This window comes from Scyliorhinus canicula, chromosome 8, assembly GCF_902713615.1.
Source record: "Scyliorhinus canicula chromosome 8, sScyCan1.1, whole genome shotgun sequence".
NCBI lineage: Eukaryota > Metazoa > Chordata > Chondrichthyes > Carcharhiniformes > Scyliorhinidae > Scyliorhinus > Scyliorhinus canicula.
Genome location: NC_052153.1, coordinates 154913976 through 154926838, shown reverse-complemented (window position 1 = coordinate 154926838; position 12863 = coordinate 154913976). Strand labels below are relative to the sequence as shown.

At 44.0% G+C, this 12863-nt stretch overlaps 1 protein-coding gene across 7 annotated transcripts in view; it reads right to left on the bottom strand.

Moving 5' to 3' along the window:
• polk (polymerase (DNA directed) kappa) overlaps positions 1-12863 on the bottom strand; it is a 157808-nt gene that overhangs the window by 21456 nt on the left and 123489 nt on the right. For all 7 annotated transcript variants that reach the window (XM_038805504.1, XM_038805505.1, XM_038805501.1 and 4 more), the window contains one exon: positions 7347-7513. In XM_038805504.1, the coding sequence (XP_038661432.1) occupies positions 7347-7513 (167 nt within the window). The remainder of the gene's footprint in view (positions 1-7346; positions 7514-12863) is intronic.

Sequence of the window (12863 nt, the reverse complement as noted above, 5' to 3'; positions counted from 1 at the left end):
TGTGTTGTTTTCCTAATTTTTGTTTAACAAATTATTTAATTTTCGCCATCCACCATTTTCCAGCTGATAAAGAGCAGAAGATTTATTCCCAGACCTGCCTTCAAGATAATGATAATTAAGGAGGAGGAAAACCATCTTTGTTCACCCATCGGGAAGATCATGATGCCACCCTATCCAACACATGCTCTTTACAGGACCACAGAATAGTGTTTTTATTTATTTATTTATTCATGGTATGTGAGCATTGCTGGCAAATCCAGCATTTATAGTCCATCAAATTAATTTTTCATAAATTTAAGAGTGGCCAATTCATTTTTCCCCATTAAGGGTCAATTTAGCGTGGCCAATCCACCTACTCTGCACATGTTTGGGTTGTGGGGGCAAAACGCACGCAAACTTGGGGAGAATGTTAAAACTCTACATGGACAGTGACCCAGAGCCGGGATCGAACCTGGGAGCTCGGCGCCGTGAGGCAGCAGTGTTAACCACTGCACCACCATGCTGACCCTTATTGTCCATCATTAATCACGCTTAAGATGACGCTGGTGAGTGTAGCACACTTTAACAGGCTGAGGTAACTCGTCCTCCAATTTTCGTCTTCCAAGAGTAAGTAACCGTCCTTTGCTCAGCACCTCACTCCATGCCTTGATGGAGACTGAGAACTTACAAAACGGTGAATCACAGAAGTGCAATCACATTTCCCTGCTAATGGTTTGAATAATTAGCTGACAGAGGACAAGAGCGATTATTATCTCACCCTATGACTCTTTTTACTACTCAGATTGCTCCTCCAGCACTATATATTATTCAGCAGGATATAGGTCTATTTTGTGATGTTGTTTTATTACATAGAAATGGAGGCATTACGAGACCATTAGGCCCCTCAATTCTGCTCCACCCCTCTATGAGGTGGTTGATCAGACTGTGGCCTTATTCCACTTTTCTGCCTGTCCCCCATAACCTTGTAGATCTTGTAGATCTAACTCAGCCTTGAATATGTTCAATGGCCTTGCTCTCTGGACTAGTGAATTCCAAAGATTGACAACATTCAGAAAATTAGTTCCTCCTCATCTCAGTTTTAAATCAGAGACTCCCCTAGTTCTAGATTATCCCACAAGGGGAAACATCCTCTCAGCATCTACCCTGTGAAGTCCCCTCAATCATTTTTGTTTCTTCCTGGAGCGAGGAAGGGATAGAGGCGGGCTGGCGCTGCCCAACCTTCTGGGGTACTATTGGGCAGCCAATGTGTCAATGGTGCGTAAATGGGTGATGGAGGGGGGAGGGGCGGCGTGGAAAAGAATGGAGATGGCGTCATGTAGAAGTACAAGCCTGGGTGCCATGGTAACGGCACCGTTGCCGCTCTCCCCCAAGAGGGTTACCACGAGCCCGGTGGTGGCGGCGACCCTAAGAATCTGGGGACAGTGGAGACGGCATCGGGGGGAAACAGGGGGCTCGATGGAGGCTCCACTGGGTGGCAACCATCGGTTCATCCCGGGGAACACGGATGGGGGATTCAGGGGATGGCAAAGGGCGGGCATCAGCAAATTGAGGGACCTGTTTATTGGCGGGAGGTTTGCGGGCCTGGGGGAACTGGAAGATAAATTTGGCCTTCCCCAGGGGAACATGTTCAGATACCTGCAGGTAAAGGCGTTTGCTAGGCGACAGGTAGAGGGATTCCCTTTGCTGCCCTCGCAGGGGACGATGGACAAAGTGCTTTCGGGGGTGTGGGTAGGAGAGGGGAAGGTGTCTGACATCTATAAGGTAATGCAGGAGGTGGAGGAGTCGTCAGTGGAGGAGCTGAAGGCTAAATGGGAGGAGGAACTCGGGGAGCAGATAGAGGACGGGACTTGGGCGGAGGCCTTGGAGAGAGTCAACTCCTCCTCCTCATGTGCGAGGCTTAGTCTCATCCAATTTAAGGTGCTGCACCGGGCCCATATGTCCGGGACTAGGATGATTAGGTGCTTCGGGGGTGAGGACAGGTGCACCAGATGTTCGGGGAGTCGTGCGAACCACGCCCATATGTTCTGGGCATGCCCAGCACTGGAAGAATTCTGGAAGGGGGTGGCGGGGACGGTGTCGAGGGTGGTTGGATCCAGGGTCAAACCAGGGTGGGGACTCGCGATTTTTGGGGTTGGGGTGGAGCCGGGAGTGCAGGAGGCGAAAGAGGCCGGTGTCCTGGCCTTTGCGTCCCTAGTAGCCCGTCGAAGGATTCTGTTACAATGGAAGGATGCAAGGCCCCCAAGCGTGGGGACCTGGATCAGTGACATGGCGGGATTTATAAAATTGGAAAAGGTCAAATTTGCCCTGAGAGGATCAATACAAGGGTTCTATAAACGATGGCAGCCTTTTCTGGACTTCCTGGCTCAGAGATAGGTAACTGGGTCAATAGCAGCAGCAACCCGGGGGGGGGGGGGGGGGTGCGCATTATTGTAGTGTTTATTCTGTAACTTTATAGTGTGTTAATTTGCGTTGTTGTTAAAATGCTGGGTTGTTCATGGGGATGGGGCGAATGTATGTGATTGTTAATATTATTGTTATTTTCGGTATTTTACTAAGGTGCGTTATTGTTGTATAAAATCAAAATTTCTCAATAAAAATTATTTAAAAAAAAAAAAAATCATTTTTGTTTCAATAAAATCCCCTCTCATTCTTCTAAACTTCAATGAGTATAAGCCCAATCTTCTCAATCCTTCTTTCTAAGTCAACCCCTTCATCCCAAGAAACAATCAAGTGAAGCTTCTCTGAACTCCCTCCAATGCAAGTATGCCCCTCGTTGAATAAGAGGCAACAATATATGCAGTGCTCCAGGTGTAGTCTCACCAATGTTCTGGACTGTACAGTTGGAACTAGACTTCCCTGCTTTTATACTTCATCCCCTTTGCAATAAAGGCTAACATTACATTTTCCTTCCTAATTCCATGTTGTACCTATATAGATCCCTTTGCAGATCACACAACTTGAAACAAATTACAACTAATTCACGTGTTTTGTTATTCATGTGATTCAAAATCTTTAAGTAAAATATAAAAATGCATTTCACAACATATTGACTAAGACATAACAAATAGTTTATTTTTACAATCCATAAATGTATTCCCCCCCCGCCCCGTTGTGTATTTCTAGAATTCATTTTACATTTATTTCACATCTCTAGCAGTTATTCCTTTTTGTTTTACTTGTTTGCATATTGTAACAATTTCATGTTCTGAATGAAAATGCAGAAATAATGAACTGTAGAAATGCAAATACATGATCAGTCCATCCATGTGTAAGGGCCCTTCCTCTTGATTTCCTTACTTCCCACTTATTTTGTGGTTATCATTTTCATCCATGAATGTTTAATGGACATATATTTTTAAGTCGAGCAGAGGAAGCGAGGAACTCGAAAGTTGCAAAATAGTAAAATAAAATGGAAATATGACCTCTGAACAGCAGAACTCAAGACTTTTGGCACCAAGAGATTGGAGGGATTCCGTTCGATTGGCTGGCTGGTTGGGCAGCTGGGGGCCAATAAATTGGCCAACGGCCGTATTCTGCCCAGCGACAGGTGGTGATTGAGACGTCCCCCGAGTGGGATGGCTTTCAGAGGACGCAGGAAGTAACAGTTGGATCCTGGATGCTGAGAGGAGCAGCTGTGTGTGTGAGTGTGTGTGTGTCTCTCTCTCTCTCCAGAAACATTGCCTACCAGCTGTCTCTAAATCTGCAGAGTCCTGGAAGAATCTACAGACTGAGAGCAATAACCTCCAACTGAAGACCTAGCTATAAGAAAGGTGCATTCAAAAACAAAAATCCTTTTACTTTCATCCTTATTTTCTACTTTCTTTCCCCTCTGTATTTGTCTGTCTTGTGTGTGCGTGTGTGTGCGTATATATAGATATATATGTGGGGTTAGGAATTAGATAACAGTTAACCAGTTGTATTTGCAGCATAGTTAACTATAGTTATTGTTATTAATAAAATTAATTTTGTTGAAATTTACAAATCTGGGGACTGTAGTTATTGACTGCCAAAGACCAGAGACTTCGGGTATTTTCTAAGAATTATTTGTTAATTTCAATTAGGTTGCAACTCTGGGTCAAGTGGGCTGGAATTGACCGTGCACTAGCCCATGTAATATAATTTGGGGGCTGGGTTCTGTGATCTTTGGAATGGTGGACAGCGATGTTTGGGTTAAAGTATAAATTAAAAGAGACAGTAGGTTTGTAGAGAACAACAGGATGGCTCTGGAGGCTGCTATGGTGGACGATGTGTTATTCCTTGTGTCTGAATAAAGCTCGTAGACTTACAGTTGAAGTAGATGCTTTATTTGTATGAGTTTGTTCTGTCTCCAGCGCTTATACTATGTAACATCTGAGCTGCCTGTCTGTGTCCTGCTCACCAGCTGCCATTCCTGTGAAGAGTGCCTGACTTCCTGTCTGTCTATATTTATACATTTCCCGTGCTCCCTCTAGTGATTGCTTAGTTGTGTTGCATTTACATTGACCCCTTTCATTCACCCTTCCTCATTCACCTGAGGAAGGAGCAGTGCTCCGAAAGCTCGTGTTTGAAACAAACCTGTTGGACTTTAACCTGGTGTTGTAAGACTTCTTGTGTGTACACACAGATATGCAGATCACTACAGACAACCTGCCTTTGATTTATTTAAAAGGCTTCAAAAAGACAAGCTAATCAATGTAGCAGGTAAATTAAAAGGAGGTGACAGCTAAAGCTAGGAAGGCAGAGAGATATGATATTTTGGTTGCATGCTTGGGTCTGCTCGAAACACAGGACAGCCCACAAAGTGGTGCAGCACCAAAGACATTTTCTCGTGGGGAAATTGAGCCAGAGAGAATTTGGTTGCAGCTCGAGCATGAGAGGGAATGGAAAAGGGGACTTCCGGTGGCAGCCATGGAGTGAGTGGTTGCACACAGGGCAACTCCAGCTCAAAGGTGCAGAACAGCTCTTTTTACCCGAAAACAGGGGAATTTTGATAGGAAAGTACAGTTGAAGGTGTGGAGGAGAAGTTTCCCCGGGAGTGGCATGTCTGCTGGTTGTCAGACCCGGCAGAAGGGGAAAGACCTGACCAAGGAGTTGTAAGAGACTTGTGGCGAAGCAGTGATTGGAAAGATGGCGGAGGTGGAAGGGTTGGAAAACCTCAGATTGAGCAGTTGATGACTTTTATTAGAGAGGAGTTTCGGCAACAAAGAAAGGAAATGCAGGAGGACCAATTAAAGGCCATCGAAGGAGCTGTTGAACCCCTGAAAGGCTCAATGGAGAGGGTCAAGAAGCATTTGGAGGCACAGGGGTCGCAGATGCGGGAGATGGAGAGGGTGATGTCGGGCCACAATGATCGGCTGGTGGTATTGAGAGGCAGAGGTGGGGCTCCTGGGGGACTTTGCAAATCATTAAGGGAAAAGGTGGAAGAGCAGAAGAACAGGTCTAGAAGGCAGAACCTATGTATCGTCAGCCTCCCTGAAGGCGTGGAAAGCACGAGTTCCACAAGATAGGTCTCAAGGATGCTGCCAGGGCTGGTGGTGGAGGGGGTGCTGGACAAGGCCCCAGAGGTGGAAAGGGCACACAGGTCTCTACGGCAGAAACCATGAGCGGGGGAGCCACCGCAGACGGTGATCGTATGGCTCCACAAGTTTGTGGAGAAGGAAAAGATCCGACGGTGGGCCAGGGAGAAATAGAACTGCAAATGGGAGGGGAACACGGTCCAAATGTATCAGGACATTGGAGCCAACAGAGCCAAGACAGCTCTATATTGACGGCAGATTAGGTTTGGTGAGCTGTACCCGCCAAAACGGTGAGTGACTTTCGAAGGCAGGGAGTATTATTTTGAATCCCCATAGGAGGCCAATGACTTTATTAAAGAGCATAAAGTGGGGGAGAACAGAACTTTGATGGGAGACAGTGCACAATGAAGGACACAGGTAGTGTGGAGGTTGGAGGGTGGAGCGGGGGATTTTCTTTCATCTCAGGTGGAAGGTTTTCGTTGGGACAACTATTTGTTAAGATGGAAACTGCTTCCCCCCACTCTGCTATCTCTGGTGGTGTTTATTTTTTTGGAGGCGGCAACCTGTGGTTTTGGATGTGTCTTTGTTTGGGTGGGGGAGGGGAAGGTCCAAGAGGAGCCATTTGCACAGACCAAGGAGGAGAGGGTGACGGGAGGGGTGGAGGGGTAGATAGGAGGAGTTTTCAGGCAGGAGCTGCCACACTGGCAGGTAATGCTGGTGAACAGAAGTGAGGTGGGAGAGATGGCCATGATGGATGGCCAAATTTCTGCGTGGGGTGTGGGGGAGTGCAACGTGGCAGGGTTGGAGAAGAAGCATGGTCATGGGCGGAGAAGGGGGCCATCTTGGGTGGGCCCGGTATAGGTGAAATTGAAGGGGACAGAATCGGTAGAGGAGGATGGTGGCCAGTAGAGAGGAATGGAGGTGTAAGCCTCCAGTAAGGCTTACAACATGGAATGTGCGGTCATCTCTGTTTTAAATGGACTGGACAAACAACAATAGAGGGCAAAGGGCAGAATGCGGGTCATAAGAATCTGAGAGGGGCAGGGGCGACAACATGTCGGGGTGCGGAAGAGGGGGGGGGGGGGATGAGGTAGAGGGGGTTAAATCGGTGTCCCAAACCAGGAGAATAGTATCAACTTCCCTTCTGAATCCTCTCCCTGTCCAGAAGCATCCCCCAACAGGGGGGAACACCATTTCTTAAGTACAAGCTTCAGTGAGCATCACCTGGTCTCAACTCACGCTGAAGCAATACCTTGTTTACTCTTAAAGGGGCACTGTCAATGGTGACATGAGGCAGAACCTTTTTTACATAGTGAGTCATTAGGATCTGGAATGCATTGCCTGAGAGTGGGGTGCAGGCAGATTTGACTGACTTTTTCAAAATGGAATTGCAGCTGCAGAGAAAGATAATTGCTAGGCTCGGGGGGGGATGTCCAGGTAAGTGGTACGAGCAGAGTTGCTGTTGCAGAGAGCTGTCATGGTAACGTGTCGAATTCTCTCCTAGAATTTAACCATTCAATGATTCTATACCATCAACCACATTCCCAAATCCACCTCCTATTAATGTTCAGTGACCAATTTTCCTTCAGTGAAACAGTGCCAGTTAATCCAACTTGCTTCTAGAAGACGACTAACATTTGTAGAAATGATTCTGCATGTAAAAATGTTCAAAAAATTTTAAATACAACGACTTCCTTTGTATTTTAATACTAGGTAAACTATTTTGCTACATTCATTCCTCACAAGATTGTGAAATTTTGAGTTGGTTTAAGGCGTATGCACAGGAAAATCTGTTTTTTCAATAAAACACAATAAATGTTTAACAGGCATGGCATAAAACTCTATAATTACCTTTCAAGGTGGGTCTCACTCAGACCAAGTGAGATCTCTAAAAAATGATACGAGGAACTTTCGGAGAAAAGGAGGGAAAGTAGGGCCCCCTGCTGGTATAGTTCGGTACATTTGGTAATTCCTAATGCATTCAGCAATTTTTCTGTTACTTTTCCTATACCAGGTACCTATAGATCAAAGTTCCAAGCAAAACAGGTTTATTCAAATGTATGTAAAATCACAACAACAAGCCGCATTCATATAGTGCCTTTAACACAGTAAAACATCCCAAGGAGCTTTAGCAAACAAAATCTGACACTGAATCACATAAGGAGATACTAAGACAGATATCAAAAGTTTGGTTAAAGAAGTAAATTTGAAGGATCTTCAGCATTTTAAAGGAGGAAAGAAAGGTAAAGGAGCTGAGAGGTTTTGTAACGGAATTCCAGAGCTTAGGGTCTAGGCAACCGAAGTCATGGCCGCCAACAATATAGTGATTACCACAGGATACTCCAGAGGCCAGAATTGGAGGAATGTCGAGATCATGGAGGGTCACAGGGCTGGAAGAGGACGCAGCTATAGGAAGGGATGAGAGCACAAGGATATTTGAAAACAAGGATGCAAATTTTACTATGAGTTAGGATTCAGACAGCAGGTTTTTGGATGAGCTCAAGTTCATGAAAGATAAAATTACAATACAATCCCCTGATTCAGGCTTAGTAAATACAATTTACAGATATTTTTTAAAATGAAATCCGTTCTCTCAAAACCAGAGCAAATGTTCTTAAATTCTGAACTAAAAACACTACTGAATAAAATCATTAAAAATATTACGGTGGTGGAGTTGAATTGTTGATTAAAGATACGGATACAATATTGAGGAAAGATATGAGCACAATGTGGAATTTGTATGAGCCAAGCTAAGACCGACCAAGGGGCAAAAAACATTTGTGGCAGGGTATATAGACCACCAAACTGTAATGGTAATGTTGGGAATAACAGTAGGCAGGAAATCAGAGATGCATTTGATAAAGGAACACCTGTGATTATGGGTGACTTTAAGCTGCATATAGATTGGATGATTCGAATTAGTCACAGTACATGTGACTAATGTGGTGAGCTACAAAGATCTGTAGAGGGACAGGGAGTATTGAGGAAGCAAGAGGGCTGCAGGAGGGTTTGGACAAGCTAGGAGAGTGGGCAATGAAGTGCCAAATGACATACAATGTGGAAAAGTGTGAGGTTATGCACTTTGGAAGGAGGAATATAGGCATAGACAATTTTCTAACTGGGGAAATGCTTAGGAAATCAGAAGCACAAAGGGACTTGGGACTTCTTGTTCACGATTTTCTTAAGGTTAACGTGCAGGTTCATTCAGCAGTTAAGAAGGCAAATACAATGTTGGCATTCATGTCAAGAGGGCTAGAATACAAGACCAGGGATGTACTTCTGAGGATGTATACGGCTCTGGTCATACCCCTTTTGGAGTATTGTGAGCAGTTTTGGGCCCCGTATCTAAGGAAGGAAATGAAATGAAAAATGAAATGAAAATCACTTACTGTCACGAGTAGGCTTCAATGAAGTTACTGTGAAAAGCCCCTAGTCGCCACATTCCGGCGCCTGTTCAGGGAGGCTGGTACGGGAATTGAACCGTGCTGCTGGCCTGCCTTGGTCTGCTTTAAAAGCCAGCGATTTAGCCCAGTGTGCTAAACCAGCCCCTGTGCTGGCCTTGGAAAGGGTCCAGAGGAGGTTCACAAGAATGATCCCTGGAATGAAGAACTTGTCGTATGAGAAACGGTTGAGGACTCTGGGTCTGTACCCGTTGGAGTTTAGAAGGATGAGGGGGGATCTTTTTGAAACTTACAGGATACTGCGAGGCCTGGATAGAGTGGACGTGGAGAGGATGTTTCCACTTGTAGGAAAAACAAGAAGCAGAGGACACCATCTCAGACTAAAGGGACGATCCTTTAAAACTGAGATGAGGAGGAATTTCTTCAGCCAGAGGGTGGTGAATCTGTGGAACTCTTTACTGCCAAAGCATCGAGTGTCTTTAAGACAGAGATAGATAGGTTTTTGATCAATAAGGGGATCAGGGGTTATGGGGAGAAGGCGAGAGAATGGGGATGAGAAAATATCAGCCATGATTGAATGGTGGAGCAGACTCGATGGGCCGAGTGGCCAAATTCTGCTCCTATATCTTACGGTCTTATAGTAGGAGAAATTTCTGGAGTGCACATGGGATGGTTTTCTGGACAAATACATCGAGGAACCATCAAGGGAACAGCCTATCGTGGACTGGGCATTGTGCAATGAGAACAGATTAGTTGACAACTAGTTGTGAGAGAACCCTTTGGAGATGAGTGACCATAATATTATAGATCTCTTTGTCAAGGTGGATAGTGAGGTATTGATTCTGAGACCAGGATCCTGAATCTCAATAAGTGTAACTATGGACTCTAGAATGGTTCCTCCAGATTGGAGGTAGCTCATATGAGCCAGCTATTCAAAAAATGGGGTACAGAAAAAACAGGGAACTGTAGACCAGTGAGCCTAAGTAAGGAAGTTGCTGGAGTCCATTATAATAATAACAATATCAAGGATTTCATAGCACAGCATTTGGAAGGCAGTGGTATAATAAGACAAAGTCAGCATGGATTTATGAAGGAGAAATCATGCTTGAAAAATCTACTGGAATTATTTGAAGATGCAACTAGTAGAGTTGACCAGGGAGAACTGGTGGATGTGGTTTATTTAGACTTTCAGAAGGCTTTCGACAAGGTCTCACGCAGCAGATTACTATGTAAAGTTAAAGTGCATGGGATTACAGGTAGTGTCTTAAAATGGATAGAAATGTGGTTAGCAGACAGGAAGCAAAGATTTGGAATAAAGAGCTCTTTTTCTGATTGGCAGGCAGTGACTAGTGGGGTACCGGAGGGATCTCTGCTGGGACCCCAACTGTTCACATATATATTAATAATTTGGACAAGGGAACTAAATGTATTATATCCAAATTTGCCAATGATGCAAAATTGGATCAGAGGGTGAGCTGCAGGGAAGATACTGGGATGTTCCAGCTTGATTTTGACAGGCTGAGTGAGTCGGCAAATGAATGGCAGCTGCACTATAATGTGAATATATGTGAGGTTATCCAATTTGTATGACGGCAGATTATTATTTGAATAGGCGTAAATTGGGAGAGGTGGATACTCAGTGAGACCTTTGTGTCCTTATGTATCAGTCGCTGAAAGTAAGCGTGCAGGTATAGCAGGCAGTAAAGAAGGCAAATGGCATGTTGGCCTTCATAGCGAGAGGATTTGAGTATAGGAATAGGGATGTTTTACTGCAACTGTATAGGCCGCTGGTGAGGCCACACCTGGAATATTGTGTAGTTTTGGTGTCTTTATCGGAGGAAGGATGTTCTTGCAATGGAGGGAGTGCAGTGAAGGATTACTAGGCTGTTTCCTGGGATGGTGCAGCTGTCATCTGAGGACAAACTAAGTCGGTTGAGATTATATTCATTGGAGTTTAGAAGAGTGAGAGAGGATCTCACAGAAACGTATAAAATTCTAACAGGATTAGACAGGGTGTTTTCAGAAAGAATTTTCCTGATGCTGAGGAGTCCAGAACTAGGGGATCATAGTTTGAGGGTTAGGACTTTTAGGACTGAGGTGAGGAGAAATATTTTCACTCAGAGTGGTCAATTTGTGGAATTCACTATCAAGAAAGTAGTTGAGACCAAAATGTGTGATTTCAAGAAGGAATTAGATATAGCTCTTGGGGTTAAAGGGATCAAGGTATATGGGGGGGGGGGGGGGGGGGGGGGGAGAAGGCAGGATCAGGGTATGAATTTAATGATCAGAATCTTAATGAATAGCGGAACAGGCTCGTAGGGCCGAACGGCCTCCTCCTGCTTCTATTTCCTTTTTACCATTCTATGTATAACTATAGTCTGTTACAAATGAGAAACTACCTGATAAATATTGAGATACAGCTAGGTAGTTCTGATGACTTCCTGAATTTCAATAAGACGACTGAACAATTATCAACAAAAGCAGAACAAAGGCCTTAATGGACTACCTTACACTAATGGGAGATGTGGCTTTTCCCCTCAGTTATTTTACATAAACTTCTGTTTAGATCTGTTGTTAAATTGTTACTTTGTTTGCTTTTCTTCTATTTTCTATCAAGTTTCATTCCATACTTTTCTCCTCTTGAAAGATACAATTTCATAGTCAGGGTGGCTGCTCTATATATTGTAGATTGTTAAACTGTAGGGGGCATTGCAGACCAACACAATTTTGTCATCCCTCAGTGGCCACAGGAGCTCACAATGGAATGGCAACCCATGAGAAAATATACATTCAGTTGATTTTTCCTTTCATTAATTCATGTGCAATTGCAGTCTCTCTACAAGGCTTCAAACTTTAGTTGTCACATAAACAGAGTTCCGGTCAGATTGGAATTACTGTTTTAGGGAATTTATAAATCTGGTATTGGTCCCACTCCCAAAACACACTTCACTTGCATAAAAACTGTTTTGTACCTCTGGAAATTCTACAATATGGCACCTCTCTACACAGAAATGGCATTCCTAATTTACTACTAGCTAATCTTTCATGGTATTACTAATATTAAATCAGAGGTTGCGATATTTTAGAAGATCAGGAACAATATACCATGCAATATGTAGGTGTGTGACATTTAAGGTCAGAAATCATAATTGCTTTTAAATATACACAAGGTTCATACAGAGGTCAAGTAAGAGTCGCACAAAGTTGCCAGATCAAGACAGAGTGCAGTGAGACCAAGTGCTTAAACTGGGAATTTGGCGAGTTAGGAAATTTTAAGGGTTGATTGCATGCTAAAACTGAGTCCAAAATGCATTTAACGACTATAAATGGAAATTGCAATTTCTTTCAGTCTTAGTCACTGATAAATAAAATTACCTGCTCGAGGCACCGGCAGGGTAGTTAATCAGGTAACTCGTTAGAGCTGGTTCACTAGCCAGCGGTGACTGACTCATCTGACTGGAATCTGAGGTAGTTCACACACGTACACACACACACACACACACACACACACAGTGGATTGAGTGCAGAAATCTTGGAACTTGCTAAGTGAGGGAATTCAGTGCACTTCGGGAGAAGTTGCTGCCTGCTCCACTACAAAAACGAGTCAGCCAAGAGAGGGAGCCAGAAGCAATGAGAACCAAAAGCTGAAGGCGGAAAGCATTAATTAGGTGTATTGGTCAGTTTTAGGTTTTTTCCCCACCTTCCCAAATGGGGCACTAGTTTAAAACAGTACTGGGGAGATACAAGTAACATGTTGAATTTATGGAGTAACTAGTTAAAACTCCATAATATAATTATGGAATATCACTGAGTAATATTCTAAACATGGAACCTAATTAGTTAAATAAATACAAAGTAAGGATGGCAGGGAAGAAGGTGTGCTGCAGCTGTAGCTGGTGGACATCAGTGTGAAAATGAACCAACCTGTCTTTTAACAATCTATTATAAATTGATCTTTCTATTGTAG